The sequence below is a fragment of the Oncorhynchus mykiss genome, chromosome 5, assembly GCF_057628025.1.
Source record: "Oncorhynchus mykiss isolate SJ-2025 chromosome 5, ASM5762802v1, whole genome shotgun sequence".
NCBI classification, from domain to species: domain Eukaryota; kingdom Metazoa; phylum Chordata; class Actinopteri; order Salmoniformes; family Salmonidae; genus Oncorhynchus; species Oncorhynchus mykiss.
The window spans coordinates 44,213,979-44,238,933 of NC_143026.1; the positions used below are offsets into that span (position 1 = coordinate 44,213,979).

Sequence of the window (24,955 nt, forward strand, 5' to 3'; positions counted from 1 at the left end):
GCAGAGGCGTTAGCCACTATAGCCACTCGGTAGCAGCGGTGATCCGGTGCCAAAGTCCAGAGCTTAAGGCAAGGATACGGTGGAGTAGAGTGTTCTAGCCATGTTTGGGTGGAGTCCGGGTGAACAACTGAGTAGGCCGGGAGGTGGGCCTCAGGGATAGCTTCAGTACTGTGTAACTCGGTGGGTGTTAGCTAGCTGTGAAGATCAGGGGAATGGTCCAGGGATTACGGAAGGAATCAGGCGTTGTAGTGGAGTGAGAGTCTGTTACTGGTAGGCTGGCGAGTATTATCCAGGCAAAAAAATATATATATTTTAAAAAAGGGCTGGTACCTGTGCAGAAGATAAAGGCCGCTAGCAGAGGCTAACAATGACTAAATCGCTTGTAGCTAATTAGCTGGTTAGCTTCTGATGGCTGTGGTTCTTGCTATAAAGTCTAAAAATGACAAATAATAGCGGTTCCGTATCATATTGGGTGAGGCAGGTTAGAAGATTGATTTTCGGGATGTCTCATGTTCTGACAAACACTGCTCTAGCTTTGTCACCTTTCACCGCAGATGCGGAAGTGCGACATCGGCGGATGCGATGGATGTAGACACATCCAATGCAGATCTCTATCTTAAAATTATGGCTTTTGATGGGGATTATCAATCAATTATTTGGTGACGTGAATATATTTAGTTTCGTTGTATGTAAAAAGGCTACCTTTTTTATTGTTTCACTATTTTTATTTTTATGAAATTCACTGAGGAGGATGGTCCTCCCCTTCCTCCTCTGAGGAGCCTCCACTGGTCCATTATCATTTCTATACTTTTTCGATTTGGTTTTAGTAATTTTAAAGCATATTGAGTTTGTCCTCCCCCCAACAATACTCAAACCACCTGCGGGCCAAATTGGAACACCTCGCAGGACATATTTTTGACACCACTGGGGTAGAGCGATCCAAGAACACATGTATCAAGATTTAAAGAAAAAAAGTGTGGACTATGCAGAATTTGCCCCTTCCACCACCCTGAAATTCACTTCTAGAATATAACCTAGTCAGCAGGCTTGTCAAACATTATATTTTTATTTTAGCACACAATTTTTCAGGTTTTCAGGCCAGGTTTCTGAACCCAGATTAAGTGCTGGATTCAATCAGATTGACATCTGCATAGCGCTGTTTTGGCAGTATCAGAGGTGGAACTGCGTCAGTGCTGCCAAATCCACAATCGGCTCCTTGTGTTGCCTTACCACATGCAGCGAAACAACACCCGAGTATAACCACACCCGAGTATATGACAAATCCCATGCAGCCAAATTAGACGTTCAAACACTCTAATTAGACTACTATGCATAAATCCCCCGATCCAAATCCAAATGAATTATGTTTCGACATTTGAGTCATTAGGCTATTTCCAACATCGATAGTGCTGTTTTGAACTTTTAACGCAGTAGGGATAATAAGTAAAGGGAGTGGTTTGTGACACATGAGAGCAGCCGCTCACCGATATGTTAGTTCATACAGCAGTTGCACCTCCAACACCGCCACATCTGCTATGTGGATGTCGGCCAACGCTGGTTAATGCTCGATCTGATTAAATCCAGGCCTAAGCATTTTTCCTGGACTGATAGGCATGCTCAGCTGAGAAGGTCCATTGAAAATGCTTTTAAGGCAACACTGTCAGTGTAGTCTGTGTCTGGGAAAGCGGTCCTTGGTGTTTGAATCTAACAATTTTCCTAATGTTTAATAGATAGTACTGAAATGTGTGGCACTCATTAGATATGGTTGAGTATAATTTGATGAGCCTCCCGGGTGGCGCAGTGGTTAAGGGCGCTGTACTGCAGTGCCAGCTGTGCCATCAGAGACTCTGGGTTCGCGCCCAGGCTCTGTCGTAACCGGCCGTGACCGGTTACGATGCACAATTGGCCTAGCGTCGTCTGGGTTAGGGAGGGCTTGGTCGGTAGGGATGTCCTTGTCTCATCGCGCACCAGCGACTCCTGTGGCGGGCCGGGAGCAGTGCGTGCTAACCAAGGTTGCCAGGTACACGGTGTTTCCTCAGGCACATTGGTGCGGCTGGCTTCCGGGTTGGATGCGTGCTGTGTTAAGAAGCAGGTTGGGTTGTGTATCGGAGGACGCATGACTTTCAACCTTCGTCTCTCCCGAGTCCGTACGGGAGTTGTAGCGATGAGACAAGATAGTAGCTACTACAACAAATGGATACCATGGAATTGGGGAGAAAAATTATTATTAAAATTATTTTTAAATAAAATAATATAATTTGATGGATATGCACTACATCCATTACATTTTGTCATTTTTTCAACCTATCTGTTAGACTCTTGTCGGTTTCTCTCTACAGCTGACACACAAACATGCGCACATTCGCACGTGCCAACACGCACACATACGCGCCTGCAGATGTAATAAGTTCCACTGAAATGAGAAGAAAGTTGTGGTTCTCAATAAATTATTTCACCCCCCCTCCCCTAACATTACACCACAGTAATGTCTGTTAAATGGAGTTAGAAGATGAAAACGTTATTTCTGCTGGCTGGAAACGTTTTTACTATGTGATTCTGTCCAGTGAAAAAAGAAAATCCCAAACCCCTCTCTGACTGCATGTTTACTAACACATAAGGGACAGTTTGAAGTTTACAGAACGTGGACGCTAATTAGAGAAGGCGTAATTAATTTGAAGAGTGTTCATTTTAATTAGGCTCTGCTAACAACAAGAGGACTTTGTGTTGGAGCCGATTTCTTCCTATTTAAGAAATAAGAGGTAGGCCTACCCGTTTGACAGACAAAAGTATAGGCTGCTATCCATAGATTTGTCAGCCAATTCCTCCACCTCCTCATGGACTCTTTAAATATCTATGTGTCAGTGAAGGGCTTGGTGCGTCAAGTTAAAGCCAGGGCTCAAATTGAAGGGGGTACGCCATACCTTTTGTTAAATAAAATAGCAAAAAGCATAGCTACCCCTTGTAATGGTGTACCTACCCCTTGTAAGTATACCATTTAGGAGAATAAAAAAGGAGCAGATTATACAAAGCAAACTATAACAGCGCTGTAGTCCGCAATGCTTTTTGCTGTAAACAAAGTACTTGGGCCATCTCTATGACATTCAGAGATTGAGTTACAACCTTTTATAGTCAAGGAGATATATAATACGTTTTTAAAAGGCTACTTCTTCTCAGACACACAAATGCAATGATAGATTCATGCAATGCTTTTTTGGAAGGAGATATTTTTTACCCCTACCCTTATCCATGGTGGTCGGCAAACCCACAACCTTCTGGCCAGCAGCTCTAAGCCCTATACAAATTGTCACTTTGCCATGTAATGTTTGCACGTTGTCATGTAATTTTTAAAACAGCATATCGATTGCTCTGGTCTGTCCTATAAGTGAGGGTTAGTGGTAGGCATGTTCTCTGGAATCCTCTTTATGTTTTAATTATTACTTTGGGTATAGGGGAGGGTCACTTGTTTTTTTTCAAGTGTTCAGGGACGGTCGGATAAAAATATATTTTACTGAAAGGAGGGCCATCCATTTTCATTTTAGTGAGTTACGATTTTCTCCAAGTACAACTTACTATAAATATCGTACAGGTATTTCACTGAGTGGTATATGAAAAGACACAGTCATACAAGTATGTTGTGCATGGTTGCCATTGTATGTGAACACCTGCTCGTCAAACATCTCATTCCAAAATCATGGGCATTAATATGGAGTTGGTACCCCCTTTGCTGCTATAACAGCCTCCACTCCTCTGGGAAGCCTTTCCACTAAATGTAAGAACATTGCTGCGGGGACTTGCTTGCATTCAGCCACAAGAGCATACGTTAGGCCGGGCACTGATGTTGGGCGATTAGGCCTGACTTGCAGTCGGCGTTCCAATTCATCCCAAAGGTGTTCGATGGGGTTGAGATCAGGGCTCTCAAGTACACCAATCTCAACAAACCATTTCTATATGGACCTCGCTTTGTAAACAGGGGCATTGCCATGCTGAAACAGGAAAGGGCCTTTCCCAAACTATTGCCACAAAGTTGGAATCACAGAATCATTTAAAATGTCATTTTATGCTGTAGCGTTAAGATTTCCCTTCACTGGAATTAAGGGGCCTAGCCTGAACCATGAAAAACAGCCCCAGACCAGTAATCTTCCTCCACCAAACTGTACAGTTGGCACTATGCATTGGGGCAGTATCCTCCTAATATCCTCATATACATATCCAGATATATATCCAGATTGCCAGATGGTGAAGCGTGATTCATCACTCCAGAGAAGGCTTTTCCACTGCTCCAGATTCCAATGGTGGTGAGCTTTACACCACTCGGTGGTAGCATTCTGTGAGCTTGTGTGGCCTACCACTTCACAGCTGAGCTGTTGTTGCTCCAAGACATTTCCCCTTCACAATAACAACACTTACAGTTGACCGGGGAAACTCTTGCAGGGCAGAAATTTTACGAACTGACTTGTTGGTTCGGTGCCACATTGAAAGTCACTGAGCTCTTCAGTACTGGCCATTCTACTGCCATTGTCTGTCTGTGGAGATTGCAAGGCTGTGTGCTCGATTTTATACACCTGTCAGCAACGGGTGTGGCTGAAATAGCTGAATCCAATCATTTGAAGGGCTGTCAGTGCATTCAGAAAGTATTTATACCGGTTACGTTACAGAGCTAAATGATTTTCCACATCAATCTACACACAATACCTCATAATGACAAAGCCAAAGTAGGTTTTTAGAAAATTTACACTGATACACTGATATATTACATTTACATAAGTATTCAGACCCTTTGCTATGTGACTCGAAATTGAGCTCAGGTGCATCCTGTTTCCATTGATCATCCTTGAGATGTTTCTACAACTTGATTGGAGTCCACCTGTGGTAAATTCAACTGATTGGATATGATTTGGAAAGGCTCACACCTGCCTATATAAGGTCCCACAGTTTACAGTGCACGTCAGAGGAAAAACCAAGCCATGAGGACGAAGGAATTGTCTGTAGAGCTCCGAGACAGGATTGTGTTGAGGCACAGATCTGGGGAAGGGTACCAAAAGACTTCTGCAGCATTGAAGGTCTCCAAGAACACACTGACCCCCATCATTCTTAAATGGAAGAAGTTTGGAACCACCAAGACTCTTCCTAGAGCTGGCCGCCCGGCCACACTGAGCAATCGGGGGAGAAGGGCCTTAGTCAGGGACATGACCAAGAACCCGACGATCACTCTGACAGAGCTCCAAAGTTTGTCTGTGGAGATGGGAGAACCTTCCAGAAGGACAACCATCTCTGCAGCACTCCACCAATCAGGTCTTTATGGTAGAGTGTCCAGACGGAAGCCTCTTGGAGTTTACCAAAAGGTACCTAAAGGATTCTCAGACATAAGAAATAAGATTATCAGGTTGGATGAAACCAAGATTGAGCTCTTTGGCCTGGATGTCAAGCATGAGGTCTGGAGGAAAACTGGCACACAGGCAAGACAACGCAGGAGTGGCTTCGGGATAAGTCTCTGAATGTCCTTGAGTGGCCCAGACAGAGCCCGGACTTGAACCCGATCTAACATCTCTGGAGAGACCTGAAAATATCTGAGCAGTGATGCTCCCCATCCAACCTGAGAGAGCTTGAGAGGATCTGCAGAGAAGAATGGGAGAAACTCCCCAAATACAGGTGTGCCAAGCTGTATCCAAGAAGACTCGAGGCTGTAATCGCTGACAAAGGTTCTTCAACAAAGTACTGAGTAAAGGTCTGATTACCTATGTAAATGCAATATTTTTAAACATTTGCTGACATTTCTAAAAACCTGTTTTTGCTTTGTCATTATGGGGTATTGTGTGTAGATTGATGAGGGGAAAAAATTGTTTAATCCATTTTAGAATAAGGTTGTATCATAAATTGTGGAAAAAGTCAAGGGGTCTGAATACTTTCCGAAAACACGACATTGATTCAGCTTTGATCTAACTGTAGTAAACAAGCACCATTGTGAGAAGTGGCAGAGCGAAGCTCCGGTGCGCTCAGGTAGCTCTACACGCCTGCAGTCTGCTGCCCTGAATGAGTAATTGAAGCACACCTAACCTACTCTTTTGCCTTGCGCAAACTTTTGTGGTGCAGAAATGAGAGATCACATATGTGAGGCTGTTTTATGGAAATCTTGGAATATTTGGTTAGTACGTAAGCAACTGCTGCCCCTCGTGATGAGTTGTGATTTGTTGTGGCCCCTACCCCTATCAAAGTTGCCCATCCCTGGCCTATGACATTGGCCTACGTCTCGTCTTGCGTTACGCAGCATATCAGATCTCAACTGTTTAACATCACCAGTAGGCTAGGCTACCACATCCCTATAATATACTGTATATCGTTTTATAAGCGAGTATTGTGTCTAGGCAACTGAAACAATCTTAATGTACTCCATTTTAAATTCAGGCTGTAACACAACAAAATGTGGAAAAATTCAAGGGGTGTGAATACTTTCTGAATGCACCGTACACACACACACACACACACACACACCTTGGGCCAATCAGAGTAATTTTGTAAATGCCCGATCTCCATGGGAAGATACATCATTCACCCTAGTTTACAGTCCCCTCCCAGATTTCATTGTGGGGGACAATGAAATAATAGGATACATTTACAAACGTGCAGATATTCAATTAAAATCAGTGAAGCAGGAGATATTTCTCTCTCTCTCTTTGATGACTATGTAGAAGCAGTACAGACAGACATAGCTAAAACTGTGTGTGTGTGTGTTTGTGTGTGAGAGTATGTATGGCCACAAGGAGAGTAGATAATTGTCCCATTAATTGTTTTCCTATTTGGGCGTGGAGGAAGCCGACAGTAATCCATTAGCTCTGCTCTTTGGTGGCTTTGACTCGCTGTCTCTTTCATATCAAATGCGATCTGGAATAGATGGTGGATAACGGGAAGAACTATGGCGAAGATGAAGATAACAATGTCTGCATCCCAAATAGCACCCACCCTATTCCCTATTATGCGGCCAGGCCAGGGCCTATGGTCAGAAGTAGTGCACTATATAGTGAAAAGGGTGCCATTTGGGATGCACACAATAACAATACTGATAGATGGTGATAGTGGAGGGGTGATTGCAGTGATGGTGACGACTAGTATGAGGGTGGTGATGATAAGAATGATAATGGGGGATAAAAATGATGATGACTTTGATGATAATGGCCGTAACGGCAATGACAATATAAGAGGAAGGCGATGGGAGATACTGACCAAACGGATAGCAACGTAAAGCCAAAGAAAGACAAGCGAAGAGACGGGAATAAGAAACAAACCAATCGCTCTAAACTAAACTACAGCTTAAAGTTGACAGGGCAGCCGAAGCAATGACATAATTGTAACAAATCGTATTCTGCAGGGAACGTGACAGTGCTTATTTCCAAACTATGGCCTCCACTGAACAATAAGTCTATATTTCCATATTTCCATATTTCATGTGGGACCCATCTTGTACCTTCTGCTGATTCCTCATCTGTGTGACACAACATGGTGGTGTAATCTCTCCCTTTCACTTTCCACTGTTGTATTGTAAATAAATTGTATTGTCAAAATAGCACATCTCATCTCAAAAAAGGTTCCACTTCTTATAAAGTTAGGTGAGAAAACAATCAAAAGAAGCAGAGGAGAAGATCTTAGGATTTAATAGGTAAGCGTTCGAGTGACAAGCAAACAATGCACACAGAGTTCTCTGTCTAGCAAAATTAAACCTGTAACCTAAACATTTAATTGAAGAAAAAAAAATCTTCAAATCAACACAGAACTACATCTAGCAAATACAGTCTCTGCAAAATGTACACACTCACGAAGTTGAATCAGGAGCTTTCATAATTCGATAAGTTCATCCAATAGTCCACACACTCAGTTTGTCAGTGTACCTTGTACAAGTTGTATCAAGTTTGGGTGTATGTGTGTGAACCCAGGAAGATAATGCATTGGTAAAAGTATTTTTAAGGTTACAAAATGCCGATACTTTTCCCAAAATGCCTAGGTTTTCCAGAATCCCGGTTAGAAGATTCCTGCAATCAGCGGGGAATAAACAGGAAATCTGTGAATGCTTCCACCAGACTTTCAGGAAAACCTGGACTTTTGGGAAAGTTTTGAAACCCTAGTAACAATCCAATCAGGGAGTATTTTATTGTACTGACCTGTCGATGATTCCACACATGTCAATCTGCAGGTCGCTGTAATTTCCTATCAGCATCTGTTGCACCTTGATCAGATCCACAGCATTGTTATCCACACGGATGTGTCTCATACAACCTTGGAACACGTTGAAAGGGTTTCTGCACTCCTGGTTATTCTTGCTATCCGGGCAACCTGTGTTAGACCAAACGATAGCCATCAATCAATAGCCATTGCCTAGTAGGACTTACAGAAGACAGGTGGCAATTAAGGCCATTACCCCATGATAAAGAATTGCGTAGATATGTGGTATCATATATGAATGTACATTGTTCATACAGTAGCGAAGCAGAGTATATTCATGATCGTCTAGAAAAAATACCATATAGCGCAAGTCAAGCTCAAGGCCAAGTGTTGAACACAGGAGATTTTCTAAGCATAAGTGTTATTCTGCCTGGTTTCGAGTGTGTTTAGACCGTGGACACTGAGCTGGTGCTGCCTGCCTGCTTGGCTCTCTGGTTACACTGCTGGCTAAAGGTAATTAAATGGCATGACAAGCCTGCTGAAGAGCCTTTGCTGAGAGGAGGCGAGGAGAGGGACCGAAAGACCAGCTCAGAAGCAGAACTGATGGAGAAATGAAGGGCACTAAAGATGAGAAGGAGGATGAGGAGGAGCAAGAGGAGGAGGGGAGGAGAGGCGAGAAGAGAGGAGGACAGAGAGAACAGCTCAGAAGCAGAACAGAGAGAACTGAGAAGAGCTAAAGAGATGGAAGAGGAGGATTAGGAGGAGGAGAGGTGAGAGGAGAGGGGGACAGAGAGAGCAGCTCAGAAGCCAAACAGAGAAACACTGCTCTAAAGGAAGCTAAATTGGAGGAGGACAGATCCTGCAGTCTGGTTAAGAAGTTATATGCTTCTTTGCACTAAGCCCTGAGATCAATCGCTACTGGTCCAATTCAAATCTTGATACATTTATGCACCAACAGTAGTCAAAGTTACACTTGCCTATCTAACTACAATTAGGGTTAGTCCTTGGAAATCCAAGCAGTATTTACACTTAGGGCCCAGAGTTTTTTCTGGTCATGTGACACAGTCAGGAAAAACTTGGGGTCCAATGTCTGATGTAAGTGTGTTGCTCTCTCTTACCTCCAAAGAAGAGGTTGTTTCCTGACACCACAGGGAAAGATGGGCTGGCATGAGCTGTGGAGCTTTCCTCTTTATCCACAGTGATGGTCAGACGACCTCTTCTTGCAGTCAGGTCTACTGAATGCCACTGGCCGTCGTTCAGACCAAACCCTATAGACAGAACATACACAGAACATACACAACAACAATGCGCAAGAGTCAGTGTTTCACAACAGTAAGCTGCTCTCAGATAACTCGATATTCCCGCATAACAAAGTCTTAGGGCGCAACAAGGACGTTTTCCTTTTCCAGTGATTAGTGATTAACCAATGATCTAGGGTAATAAGACTGTTATTTCCTGAAATAAAAACAGCACATGGAACATAAAAAATAAAACGTCAACCAGATGTTACTATTGATCTGACCTGTGACAACGTCCAGTAGGATCCTGCCAGCCTTGTGTATCTGCAGCCGGACTCTGGTCTCGCTCAGGTAGAGCCACAGGCTCCCCACCTGCTGCTGGAGGTCAAAGGTTAACAGAAGGCCCGCTCTGTTCCAGGTCCGGAACTGCAGGCTGATCGCCACACCAACCGCCACCAAGGCAACCCCGCCGCCACCTGCGTCTCTCTGCTGTAGAGCTGCACCCGGCAACTGGAGGAAACTCTGGGCGCCAGCGAACGTCACTGGGACGGAGACCGGCTCAGCACAAGTAAAGGTCACATTGCCCTAAAGAAGAAAAAAAATCGATAATAATATTGAAATATGAAAAACATAAATCTTAATTAGACCTCAGCAAGAAGGTGAAATAAAGCTAAGGGACATCTGACCTGAGTAAATCGGGAATAGCAATAGAAGAGATCGAGCTAATCAGCTACATTTCCTGAAGGAGGACATTCATAATACATATTATCATCCAGTCCTCAAACTTATAGTGACATGGTCTCAGGACATTAGCAGAGCAAACAAAGAGGACTGGTGTCAAAAGCTAAACTGGCTAAACCATACTGAGCGCTGCGCTCAACCATTGTTTTGCTTCAGCTAAAACAACGGTGAGCACAGCGTTCAGTTAGGATTTAAACAGGTTAGTTAAATGCAGATTTCTTTAGTAATGACTGCAGGCTGTCTGTGTGTCTGAGAGTACGGTTTGGACATCTAGTATGTTGGCCATTGTTGTTGGATACTGGTAGAAATTAAGGTTTCATGGTCCCTTGCTGAGGCAGCAAAAGTGATGTATTACAGTACTGTCTAGCCCAAAGGGATATCAGGGAGGTATCTTTATAGCAGTTTGGCTTTGCTGTTCAGTAACTGCAAGAGGGAAACAGTAGCAGTCAAAGTGATATGCAGCAACACATGTAGTGTAAAGTGCTTACAGTGTGCTACAGTACTGAACAGAAACTTCAGGCCCAGAAAAATGACAAAGAAAATGTTATGTCCTTAAAGTATAATCCTTTGGCTGGCTTTAATGAAATCATTACCCTCATTAACATCCTTATTACATTTAAACAAGTGGTAATGTCTCATCTCTGGCTACTGATAATCTCTTTTTTAGATTGAGGGTGTTTATTCTTTTCAGTGCAAAACCTAAAAATCTTTTCCACGCGGATTATTTATCATTTTTCCCTACTTCATATTGGAGTGGTTAAGGTAATCATTTACAAGATGGAAATGTGTTCAAGAGAGAGCTAAATACCATCTAGAGGGATTTAGCTCCACAAAAGAAGACTCTCTGCTCCCTATACCCTTCTCATCATGGATTTGTTGAATTAATTAATGGACCAATCAACATGAAAATAACCCATTTTTGTATTGAGTAGGGCTGTGACGGTCATAGCATTTTAGATGACAGCAAATTATCAATGTCACCGTAATAACTTCTTGAATAGCATTCTTTCATTTTTATTTACTTCATTTTTACTCCGCTCTTGACTGCATGTGCTGGCAATCTTTCAGACAATTGAGAAACAGATGTACGATCTCGTTTAAGAAAAATTTTGGACACAAATACTCATTCAAGGGTTTTTCTTTATTTTTACTATTTTGTAGAATTGTAGAATAATAGTGAAGACATCAAAACTATTAAATAACATATGGAATCATGTAGTAACCAAAAAAGTGTTAAACAAATCAAAGTAGCCATCCTTTGCCTTGATGACAGCTTTGCACACTCTTGGCATCTCTAGTTTTTCAGCTCCATCTTTGACTCTGCTGGTGATCTTTCTAAATTTCAGAAAACAGCAAATTAACTGAAGTTTACAAATTCCTCTTCATCCCTGCATAAGCAAGGTCTGTCTTACTCTGGTATCATAACTGAGAAGAATGGGATAAGTGAGGCTATTAATCATAATTTTTATCTCTGCAGGCTTTTTAAACAGTGGTTTAATTGACCCTGGTCAGTCAATCAGCCTCTAGCTGACTCAACGGTTAATCTGTCAACTTCATAGTTAATCTTTATTTTAATTTCAACAATTTACTACAGTGATGTGTTAGATGCCTTGCTTAAAATTGAGGTAATAAAAAAAATCCGCTGGGGCGGATATGCTTGATCCATTTTTGCTGCAGCTCTCTGCCCCCCCCCCCCCCCTGATTGCTGAATCATTAACCCATATTTTTTACCTGACGAATATATCTGGTACTAAATAATTATTGGCCTATTTCTAAACATTATTGGCTCGCTAAATTATTAGAATACTTGATTAATTCTCAGCTAAGAACTTTCATATCTTTGAAATCTATTCTAAAATGAATATCAGTCGGGTTTTTAGACCAGGTCATAGCACTATCACTGCTGCATCCCTAGTTACAAATGATGTGGTTAACTGTATGGATAAAAGGCAACATTTTGCCCTATTCATTGACCTGTCAAAGGCTTTCGATACTGTTGATCACTCGCTGCTAATTTAGAGGCTTTCCTCAATTGGCCTAGATCAGCCTGCACATAAATGGTTTAAAAATGACTTGACAGAAGGAACTCAGTGTATATCTACAGAAGGTGTTAAATCAGGTTTCCTGGATATTATGAAAGGTGTCCCGTAGGGATCGATTCTGAGTCCTGTAGTTTTTAATACATTACATTAACAATATCGACTTGTCTCTAAAATAATTGTAACCTGCATTGTATGCCGATGATACTGTTTTGAATGCTATTGCCCCCACGGTTGACTAGGCTCTATCTGAACTACAGTCTGCCTTCATAGTATTACAGAAAAACTTTATTGACCTGAAATTAGTACTGGATGCCGGTAAAACAAAGTATATGTTATTCTCTAGAGCACATGAAAAATAAATCAGATGATTTAAGCATATGTAGTTTGGATGGTGTCCATATTGATCGTGTGTCCCTGCTTACAAATATCTGAGCGTCTGGATAGATGAAAAGCTGTCTTTTAAAAAGCATATTGACGAGTTAGTTAAGAAGCTGAGAATAAAAATGGGCTTCTATAGAAATCTTGTTATATAGCAGGTCGCAGATTATTCAGTCGATGCTCCTAGACCGTGTCCACATCTATATGAACGCAGCTGCCACGTCGTTAAAGCCGTTAGATGGCGTTTATCATAGCGCTTTATTACCGCCAACATTTTTAGTACTCATCACTGCATTCTACATCAGAAAAGCCCTCTTTGATGTCACGTAGCTTGATACACTATCATTTTTAATAATGCCCTTTTACAAATAGTCCCATAATATCATTACTAAACTTTAGACATACAAGCTACCACACCCTGTCTCATGGACGGCTAACTCTGGAAATTACTTTGGTCTCTACTGAGTTAGGTAAATCAGCTTTTTGTTTTTTTTGCACCTTATTTGTGGAACAATCTTCAAACTGTTCTTAAACTTGATGTTCTGGTGCCTCTAGGGCGATTCAGAACGCTGACTAAGGACCTTATTGTTTTTTAGGACCGTGTTTTTCCTTTCTGCTTTCATTTGTGATGTGTTTAATTTCGGTAATTTATGTCATTCAGGGCTCACCTGTTAAATAAACATTGGTCTCAGTATGAGATAAAATAAAGGTTAAATAAAATGTAAGTATTCTAAATCCTAATTCAATGCATCAGTTAACATCATTTGAAAAAAAAACATTCTACACAACCATGGACATTTTTGCATCACAATACCAGGCAGCCATTGCGAGTGTACCCATGAGTTTACCAGTCAAATTGTCAGGGTTAGAGGTTCCAAGCCAGTTTTAATAATTATATTTCTGTGCGCTACTGCATTGTGGGAGAAACCAAAGACTTGTTTGCTTGTTTCAGAAAGTAAGTAACAAAGTTTCTTCATGTTGTTAAGAGTCCATGTTATGGCAGAAATAGACTCAACCGCAAAAATGCCTGACCGTCCCGTCTTCAGTCAGCTGTTAGCTTTCTTGGGGGGTGCCAGCCCTAGTGTTGACTACAACAGCTGTCCAGTATATACACAATTCTTTGTCAGGTTAAAGCAGGGTGCAAGCACCTTCCAAACCTCAAACAGTTGAGGATGTTTGTTATTTTCCAATGCAACTCCAAAAAAATACAGCTCAATATACACATCACCACACAGAAACTGACCTGGGCTCAAATATCTGTTATTTTTTAAATACATTTGCAGTTTTGGACTATTCCACAGCCAGTCAAACTCAATCAAGGTCAACTACTGTATTTGAAAGAAAACAAATACTACTTGAAACCAGGTCAGAGGATACGCACAGTACAAACCATCCAAAGTTCCCCAGGGTCGTATTCTCTAAACACCAAACAGATGAAAACGGATTTTAAACGGGAAGGGACTACCTGAACTAGTGCACACCTGAAAACTTTTTCCGATGTGCACTATACCAGAACCTCCAACAGCACACATTTTTGTTGTAGCCCCAGACAAACTCAATGAGAGCTTGATGATTAGTTGACAAATTGAATCAGGTGTGCTTCTCCGGGGCTATAACAAAAAATGTGTGCTGTTGAGGGTACTGGAGGACTGGAGTTGGGAAACACTGCACTGTACGACCAAGGCTGAGGTAACATACCGTGATGGAGACCTTCTGGCGCTGCTTGGCCAGATCATTGACGTTCACCTCATTCCAGAGAAGGTTCTCAAGACACCCATGGAAGTTCCTCCTGGACAGAACCATCTGTGTTCCATGGCACTGGACGCCACCAAAGCTTATCTTGTGAAAGAACATCCAGCCAATGTTAACATTCTAAAATGTTCTTATCTACATTATCATGACAAGCGACTATGACATAGGAACATGCTTGAACTAGTGGTGATAGAATAGGATTGGAAGTGGTTCATCAATGACCGATATTTAGGAAGTAATAAAAGGCCAAGTAAAGTAAGTCACTATCACATTAAAGTAAAGTGAAGTAATGATCAGATGTTGTGTATTTAGGTAGGGTCAAGAATGGCACTGTACACATAACTGTCTCAGTAGGTCTTACATAGACTATGACCAGAAGTGAATTGTGTTTCAATTTCAATAGAAAATGATTTCCAACTCCCATTTATTGAAAACAGTCTAGAAATATTACATGGAGGTCGGGTTAACCTTTAACTGAAATGGGCTAAATCAGGGGCATGCAGAGTGTTTCTTGGTAGTCTTAAACAAATCTACTTTGAAACAAAAATCTACACCTCACACACATGGTTATGGGCTTAAAGAAGGAAGATACCTGCACCATGTCAGATAGAGCTGAAATGTATTCAACTTTGAGTTTGAATCCCAATTTTACACTTTATATACATCACAGAAGACAAATATAACAAAACTTTTTGACATAGAAATAGTGGATTTTGGGCATAAAGATAAAATAATTATGAAAAATGTTACCATTCCTCCCATGAGGCCACTTGAGGGCAATTTGGTAATTTGACTGTTATTGATTAGAATATTATTTTGTACGGCCTTGGATGAATCACTCTTGTAGGGAATTCAGTGGCTATTAGACATCCGTTATAGAAAGCTACAACTCTATTACTAAAACATATAGGTTTTATTGTTTGTGTGTGTGTCTCCCCTGTGTGTGTCTCCCCTGTGTGTGTACATTGTACAGTATCTGTGAGCACATCTGTTGGAGACAAATGGTGCATGCTATTTGGGAGAGCATGAGAGAATGCAGGAATGGCTGTGTGTGTGTGTGTGTGTGTGTGTGTGTGTGTGTGTGTGTGTGTGTGTGTGTGTGTGTGTGTGTGTGTGTGTGTGTGTGTGTGTGTGTGTGTGTGTGTGTGTGTGTGTGTGTGTGTGTGTGTGTGTGTGTGTGCATGTGTGTGTGTGTGTGTGTGTGTGTGTGTCAATGTATCTGTGGAATGATTTGAGGAACAGGTCACATACAACACACCTCGTTTATCTCAAAAGGACTGAGCTCTGCAGGGACCTGGATCTGCTGAGTGCTTTTATCCACAGTGAAGTTGACATGGCCGCTAACGCGCTCGATGGCTACATGGTGCCAGTGCAGGTCATCTAGAAGACTACCCAGTGACACGACCGTGTGGCTCTCAGGACCAGGAGAGGCACTTTTACCTAGAATACAACACAGAGTCTGGTAGAAGTGAAAGCGTTCTCCTTTCTAGGACAAGCAATGCTAGAAGAAGGAATGTTTCCAGCAGTGGAGGCTGGTGAGGGGAGGATGGTTCATAGTTATGACTGGAATGGAACAAACAGAATGGTATCGTACACATGGAACCCATGTTTTTGATGTGTTTGATACCATTCCAGCTATTAATATGAGCTCATCCTCCCAGGTAAAGTGCCACAAGCAACAACTGGTTTTCAGTGTTTAGGTCACCACATACTGAAATATTCAAAAGATACACATAGCAGTAAGAGAGGCGCCAGTCAACTACTCAATCTATCAAGCAACATGACTTCCAAGCAGTCAACCGAAGTGACTCAGGGGAAAAAAGTTGAGTAGTGCAAAGATCTTAACTGCTCAGTGTTTCAATGTTTTAAACTACAATAGACAGTTTATTGAACCTCAGACAGGAGATTTGTGTGCGCCCTAGTCCCTACACAGTGCACTAATTTTGACCAGAGCCCATAAAACACATGCTCTGCATAAGGAATAGGGTGCATTTGAGAATCAAACAGAGGCAACAACATCATTAACAGAGATTGCATGCTGCACGGACCTCTGGAAATTACGAATGTGTGTCACTTTAACACATCAATTATGTAGATGTTATTTGTATGATGTCAGATTAGTTGAGAAGAGATGGGGATGGGGCACATTGAAGAGGTTTTGAGGGCGAGCCTCACAAACAAATAAATATCAGTTTATTGGTATTGATTAACTGAGCTGCAAACTTATTCCGTCACCAAGGCAGTGTGGCCTAAACCTAGGGTGCCTCCCAAATACCCCTATTCACTATTTAGAGCATTACTTTTGACCAGGGCCAATAGAGCTCTGGTCAAAAGTAGTGCACTACTGTACATAGGGAGTAGGGTGCTCTAAGGCCCACAACTAATCCCCGTGAGCAGATGTGAGGGAGGAGTCTCGTGGCAGAGTTAGTGTCTTAAAAACACATTATTTTGCTCTGGTGTCAAACTTTAACAACTCTCCTCGTGATCAATCTTTCAGAGGGTAAGATTGGACGAGGTTGTCGCTATCTCACAGTGTCAAGATCTGAGCACGGATAACTTTGTAATTAAGAGCAGTGCTGTTATAAACAGGACTTCCAAAACCCAGGATACATCCCAAATGGTACCCTTTTAACCAAGACCCATTTGAGACACAACATTTAAATAAACCATGCAGGTGAACATCTGCTCGGGTACAGTGATGTTAAAGAAGACATTTTGGGAATAGAAATAGAAAAATAGATGACAACGAGCACACAGCAAGGTACAGCATCTTTCTACATATTATATATTCTACACAAAGTCATTTGTTGAGACGGCCATCTGAAAACAGCCTTTTTATGTTCAGGTAGGTGCCAAAATAAAGGAAACACCAACATAAAGTGTCTTAATAGGGTGTTGGGCCACCACAAACCAGAAAATCTTAAATGCACCTTGGCATAGATTCTACAAGTGTCTGGAACTCTATTGGGGGGATGAGAAACCATTTTTCGAAGAGAAATTCCAGAATAAATTTTGTTGATGGGAAAGATCTAGTTTATTTAATGTCATTATATTTGCTGGAGAATAAACTGGAATACTCAGGGGGACAGCCTGAAAAGAGAATAATTGAATTGTATTTATGCAATTATGTTACCGTCGTTTGCTGCAACTTTAAATCAGATTACCAATTAGGGCAATAAATAATAATATCTAGAGATGTAGGATCTTAATTTGATATTTTGTTGCTGAGAATGGAAATGCAAACTTGTAGTGTGTTTGTGTTTCAAAAAGGCTTCTAAAAGTTTGTAATTTCCACTTAGAAATGTCAGACTTGATTTGCCCCAAGTAAAAATGTATCAACACCTACACAAATGTCCATTAATTATAATCCACATAATAATTCAAATTTCCTGTTGCTGCATGATTATGTTCCTGCTGTAGCAAATTGGCTCAAATTCAGATGTAGGATCTTAATTAGATACAGTTTGCTACAGCAGGAAAATAATCCTGCAGGTCTACATCAGATGCTGGTGGAAGGCGCTATAGGAGGATGGGCTCCTCCCACCTGCCTCCTCTGGTCTACATGTATCATTGACAGAAAGGTTAAAGTCATTAAGAATGACGAGAGCAAGGCTTGTTGCCATATAATTGCTCTGACTTAGGTTTATAGACTGCCGGTCTCAAAAAAAAGACTGCCGGTCTCAAAATTACAACCAACTGATGGCAGCATTTTCACAAAAATGGAGGAGGCAAGTGGAAAGGGGAAAAAGGTAAGGAACTTGTCTGTCGGCCCTGTATTAAATACAAAAATTGGCTATAGAAAATTGTGAAAAATAAAAAAGTATACCAGTTTTATTTAAGGACCAAAACATTGACAGCTGCACCATACAGGTTGCAAAATAGTTTGGGAATAGATTTTCGATGTACCACAAAACCACACCGGATTCAAAACTTTGAATTTTTCCCTTTAATTATACAAAATTCTTGCAACCATTAGAATACATGAAGGATACAACCATCGCAGCTCTGCAGAATCATTAGATCACTTCTTTTGGTACTTCCCATATGAAACTTGGTTTTGGTCGCAGGTTCAGGAATGGCTGAAAAACTGCAACATTTACTTGGAGCTAACTTTGCAAATGGCACTGCAGAGTGATTTGAAATGTCAAAGTCAATCGATCAATAATGTAATACTCTTAGCAAAATGTTGTCTCTTTAATTTACAATCAGTAGAAACTATGAGAATAGAAAGGTGCAGAATTTTTGTGACGCGTCACAACACAGTGGAAAAATATATGGCAGATAGAAATCAAAACTGGATGGTCTTCAGAGATAGATGGGAGGGGTTGAGGGTATTTTTTAATTTCACCTTTATTTAACCAGGTAGGCTAGTTGAGAACAAGTTCTCATTTGCAACTGCGACCTGGCCAAGATAAAGCGTAGCAATTCGACACATACAACAACACAGAGTTACACATGGAATAAACAAACCATACAGTCAATAATACAGTAGAACAAAAGAAAACAAAAAGTATATATACAGTGAGTGCAAATGAGGTAAGTTAAGGAAATAAATAGGCCATGGTGGCGAAGTAATTACAATATAGCAATTAAACACTGGAATGGTAGATCGGCAGAAGATGAATGTGCAAGTAGAGATACTGGGATGCAAAGGAGCAAAATAAATAAATAAATACCAGTATGGGGATGAGGTAGGTAGATAGATGGGCTGTTTACAGATGGGCTATGTACAGGTGCAGTGATCTGTAAGCTGCTCTGACAGCTGGTGTTTAAAGCTAGTGAGGGAGATGTGAGTCTCCAGCTTCAGGGATTTTTGCAATTCGTTCCAGTCAAGGGCAGCAGAGAACTGGGAGGAAAGACGACTAAAGGAGGAATTGGCTTTTGGGGTGACCAGTGAGATATACCTGCTGCAGCACGTGCTACGAGTGGGTGCTGCTATGGTGACCAGTGAGCTGAGATAAGGCATGGCTTTACCTAGCAGAGACTTGTAGATAACCTGTAGCCAGTGGGTTTGGCGACGAGTATGAAGCGAGGACACACAAACGAGAGCGTACAGGTCGCAATGGTGGGTAGTGTATGGGGCTTTGGTGACAAAACGGATGGCACTGTGATAGACTGGACGCTCGGAGGCTATTTTATAGATGGCATCACCAAAATCGAGGATCGGTAGGATGGTCAGTTTTATGAGGGTATGTTTGGCAGTATAAGTGAAGGATGCTTTGTTGCGATATAGGGAGCCAATTCTAGATTTAATTATGGATTGGAGAGTCTGGAAGGAGAGTTTACAGTCTAACCAGACACCCAGCTATTTGTAGTTGTCCACGTATTCTAAATCAGAGCCGTCCAGAGTAGGGATGCTGGACGGGCGAGCAGGTGCGGGCAGTGAACGATTGAATAGCATGCATTTAGTTTTACTTGTGTTTAAGAGCAGTTGGACGCCACGGAAGGAGAGTTGTATGGCATTGAAGCTCGTCTGGAGGTTAGTTAACACAGTGTCCAAGGAGGGGCCAGAAGGATACAGAATGGTGTCGTCTGCGTAGAGGTGGATCAGAGAATCACCAGCAGCAAGAGCAACATCATTGATGTATACAGGAAAGAGAGTCGGCCCGAGTATTGAACCCTGTGGCACACCCATAGACACTGTCAGAGGTCCAGACAACAGGCCCTCCGATTTAACACACTGAACTCTATCAGAGAAGTAGTTGGTAAACCAGGCGAGGCAATCATTTGAGAAACCAAGGCTTTCGAGTCTGCCAATAAGAATATTGTGATTGACAGAGTCAAAAGCCTTGGCCAGGTCGATGAATACGGCTGCACAGTAATGTCTCTTATCAATGGCGGTTATGATGTTGTTTAGAACCTTGAGCGTGGCTGAGGTGCACCCATGACCAGCTCTGAAACCAGATTGCATTGCGGAAAAGGTATGGTGGGATTCGAAATGGTCAGTAATCTGTTTGTTAACTTGGCTTTCAAAGACCTTAGAAAGACAGGGTAGGATAGATATAGGTCTGTAGCAGTTTGGGTCTAGAGTGTCACCCCCTTTGAAGAGGGGGATTACCGTGGCAGCTTTGCAATTTTTGGGAATCTCAGACGATACAAAAGAGAGTAGAACAGGCTAGTAATAGGGGTTGCAACAATTTTGGCAGATACGTTTAGAAAGAGAGGGTCCAGATTGTCTAGCCAGGCTGATTTGTAGGGGTCCAGATTTTGCAGCTCTTTCCGAACAGCAGCTATCTGGATTTGGGTAAAGGAGAAATGGTGTGGGCTTTGGTGAGTTGCTGTGGAGGGTGCCGGGCAGTTGACCGGGGTAGGGGTAGCCATGTGGAAAGCATGGCCAGCCGTAGAGAAATGCTTATTGAAATTCTCAATTATAGTGGATTTATCGGTGGTGACAGTGTTTCCTAGCCTTAGAGCAGTGGGCAGCTGGGAGGAGGTGCTCTTATTCTCCATGGACTTTACAGTGTCCCAGAACTTTTTTGAGTTAGTACTACAGGATGCAAATTTCTGTTTGAAAAAGCTTGCCTTAGCTTTTCTAACTGCCTGTGTATATTTGTTCCTAACTTCCCTGAAAAGTTGCACATCACGGGGGCTATTCGATGAGGGCAGACAGGTCTGGAGTGAAAGGGGCATGCTTATTGAGAGGGGCATGCTTATTTAAGATCGTGAGGAAGGCACTTTTAAAGAATAGCCAGGCATCATCTACTGACGGGATGAGGTCAATGTCATTCCAGGATACCCCGGCCAGGTCGATTAGAAAGGCCTGCTCGCAGAAGTGTTTCAGGGAGCGTTTGACAGTGATGAGGGGTGGTCGTTTGGTTGCAGACCCTTTACAGATGCAGGCAATGAGGCAGTGATCACTGAGATCTTGATTGAAAACAGCAGAGGTCTATTTGGAGGGCGAGTTAGTTAGGATGACATCTATGAGGGTGCCCGTGTTTACTGATTTGGGGTTGTACCTGGTAGGTTCATTGATAATGTGTGTGAGATTGAGGGCATCAAGCTTAGATTGTAGGATAGCCGGGGTGTTAAGCATGTCCAAGTTTAGGTCACCTAGTAGCACGAGCTCAGAAGATAGATGGGGGGCAATCAATTCACATATGGTATCGAGGGCAGAGGGAGGTCTACAGCAAGCGGCAACAGTGAGAGACTTATTTCTGGAAAGGTGCATTTTTAGAAGTAGAAGCTCAAATTGTTTGGGTACAGACTTAGATAGTAATACAGAACTCTGCAGGCTATCTTTGCAGTAGATTGCAACACCGCCCCCTTTGGCAGTTCTATCTGGCGGAAAACGTTATAGTTAGCAATGTAGATTTCAGGGTTTTTGGTGGTTTTCCTAAGCCAGGATTCAGACACGGCTAAGACATCTGGGTTGGCAGAGTGTGCTAAAGCAGTGAGTAAAACAAACTTAGGGAGTAGGCTTCTAATGTTAACATGCATGAAACCAAGGCTTTTACAGTTACAGAAGTCAACAAATGAGAGCACCTGGGGGGGTGGCAGGACCTGGATTAACCTCCACATCGCCAGAGGATCAGAGGAGAAGTAGGATAAGGGTACGGCTAAAGGCTATACGAACTGGCCATCTAACACGTTCGGAACAGAGAGTAAAAAGAGCAGGTTTCTGGGCACGATAGCATAGATTCAAGGCATAGTGTACAGACAAAGGTAAGGTAGGATGTGAGTACATTGGAGGTAAACCTAGGCAATGAGTAATGATGAGAGAGATATAGTCTCTAGAGATGTTTAAACCAGATGATGAAGGCTGGGACTAAAAACAAACAAAAGATAACTAATGTAAAATATCCTGTCTGTAAAACGTATAGAGTATGTATAAGCTGGATGTAGAAGCCTAAGAATTGTTTATCCATTAATTTACTCCAATTAGGGGAGGGGTAGTAGGGTTAGGGGAGGGGTGGTAGGGTTAGGGGAAATAATAAACTAAAATATAGAGCTAGACACTGAGCTAGATTAGATTTACAAAAGGGCGAGACCCAAATGCAGGCACAGGAGGCAGATGGTTGGAGTCTTACAATGTTTATTCATCCAAAGGCATAGGCAGGAGAATGGTCGTAGACAGACAAAAAGGTCAAAACCAGATCAGAGTCCAGGAGGTACAGAGTGGCAGACAGGCTCGTGGTCCAGGCAGGCAGAATGGTCAGGCAGGCAGGTACAGAGTCCAGAAACAGGCAAGGGTCAAAACCGGGAGGACTAGAAAAAGGAGAATGCAAAAAGCAGGAGAACGGCAAAAATGCTGGTTGACTTGGAAACATACAAGACGAACTGCCACAGAGAGACAGGAAAACAAGCGACACCTGGAGGGGGTGGAGACAATAATGAGGACAGGTGAAACAGATCAAGGCGTGACATATATGTGGGATTGGAAATTATGCAGACAATTACATTGATATAATTCTTTTTTTTTTTTGAAGGATAAACACTCCAGACAGCCTACCCGACCACTCGGAGGCATCCGCATGGTCCTAAAGCACACAGTTGCCTCGTTTTGTATCACATTCCAAAGATAAAACTGGGGGGACAAAAATGCAATTTCAGAATGTGGGGGGGACATGTTCCCCCATCCCCAGTGAAAGTTGCGCCACTGTTCAGATGAACAAAATATGAGTTGGCCTACTGTATGTTATCGGGCTATGTTCCATGCCATAGGATGTAGGCTTGTTCATTTAGCTGACAAGATATGCTTATAAGTCCCATGCCATTATTTTTATATTATATGATTTTATAGTAAGAAGAATAGAATTTAACATAGCTGAATAAAGTAAAAAGGATATTGTTCCCCATTCCCGGAGCGAGTTTGCATATATAGTGGCTACGTTGAACATAAAAGTGATAATTTGAAACAGGTCATATATACTAGATTTAGAGATATTTAGCAGCTTTAGTTGACACAAACCTTAGAATTCCAAACATATATGGGCTGCATCATCCGACTATAGGCTATTGATAATTTGAGAAAATCAACAACAACAACGAAAAAAGCTTGCACTGTGTCCCTTGCCTCGGGCTGCACGGCTGTTCTCTCGTCAAGTGAACATATTTTCATCCTTCAGACTATTCTCAATGTAATATTGTCTTTAGTAATATGTCAAATTGGTTTAAATTTAGAAAGTCTCACTATCAAATGGGCAAGAACAGAGGCAGGGGGGAACAAAATGACATGTCATTTGTATGCACTCGAATAGGGAATGGGTGGAGCACACTTTCCCGGTCTGTTTTTCAATGATGCCGGGTAGGCTACTTCGATTTTATAGCGGAGCATGTGCTTGATATATGAGCAGCTGAGAAATGAATATAAAAACACTTATTTCGCTCCATGCATCAACCACTGTTTGAGGAGCATGCTCTCGCTAAGCGACAGGTGATATTCCACTCAAACTCCATGTGCCATGGGCTCTCCAACCCTGTTCCTGCTGCTTCCCAGTGCTTCATTTGGGATACCTGAAATCTCAAACTCATTCCACAGAGGGTTGAGTTTCTGCAGGTTTTTGCTTTTTCCTTTCAATTAAGACCTAGACAACTTGGCGAGGGGAGTTCCTCACTAATTTAGTGACCTTAATTAATCAATCAAGTACAAGTGTGGAGCAAAAACCTGCCGGCCCTCGGTGGAATGAATTTGACTAGAGCTGTACATTTTGTCCCAGACTGGTGGATAGACATTTTTTTTAGCTAACTTATTAAGGTAACCAATCTATCCAGTATGCATAATAAGGCAGTCCACACTCAAAGGGGATTACTCAAATGTGTTTCATTTTGGAGTATAGGCTAGTCCAATAATGTACCAAAGACTCCTTAAATTGGCCAGAGCAAAACACTTTTAGATTTTAGTTCACAAAACAACCCTTAATATACCTCTACGCATTTACAGTACCTTTACAATATTTACGGTTGACATATTTGTAACTCTGTTGGATACAATCACCACCCCACATCCAGAATGCACTGGAGCAGGTCACAATGACCCTCGTATATTTGCATCCAATAAATATTACAGATGACAGTTAAGATTTGGGATGAAATATGAGCCAGTGGGGCACAATATAAACCGACATTTTGATGAATGTAAACTACAAAGGAAATGGAATGGTTTTGGATACTGGACATAAATCTTGGCAAGCCCATTCGTTTCATTCATTTTCACGCACGGGCTGCGAAGTGGCTGCAAACAGCCTGTGACTGTCTGTCTGTGCCTTGGTCGTGGAACTGCTTATGTTTTTCAATGTGAGCACTGCAGCCTTGGTTCATGTTGGCTGCACAGTGTTGACTCATGAAAAGCCTTTTCCAGAGCTTCGTTGACACTGTGTGTATGTGGGCGCTCGTACATGGATACTGTATTTGAGTGTTTTGATGTCTGTATGGGCATGATGTAAGGCGCGAGAGTGGTTTGGTTGTTTCCCTCAACAACTGGTATGTAGAGGTTTATGGAATTTCACAATGAAGCTGTAGAGTATGAACATGGGTTTGTTTGAGCGTGCGTTTGAATGTAACTCACAGAGCAGATGAAGTTGGTACTATAGTAGTAGCACATGTTTTCTACAAGTTCTCCATGCGGGTTTCTGCCAGAGCCAGTTTAGTAACAGCTTTAAAGTGCAGTGTGCCCCTACAGCACTGTAAATCTCTCCTTTCCCAATCCACTGAGGA

At 42.1% G+C, this 24,955-nt stretch overlaps 1 protein-coding gene across 2 annotated transcripts in view; it reads right to left on the reverse strand.

The window, feature by feature from the left end:
* The window catches only part of LOC110523906 (contactin-associated protein-like 4), a 194,715-nt gene that overhangs the window by 76,403 nt on the left and 93,357 nt on the right, over positions 1-24,955 (reverse strand). For both annotated transcript variants that reach the window (XM_021603042.3, XM_021603043.3), the window contains exons 6-10: positions 15,561-15,742; positions 14,249-14,389; positions 9,674-9,974; positions 9,270-9,419; positions 8,151-8,322 (exon numbers count right to left, since the gene is read on the reverse strand). In XM_021603042.3, the coding sequence (XP_021458717.3) occupies positions 8,151-8,322; positions 9,270-9,419; positions 9,674-9,974; positions 14,249-14,389; positions 15,561-15,742 (946 nt within the window). The remainder of the gene's footprint in view (positions 1-8,150; positions 8,323-9,269; positions 9,420-9,673; positions 9,975-14,248; positions 14,390-15,560; positions 15,743-24,955) is intronic.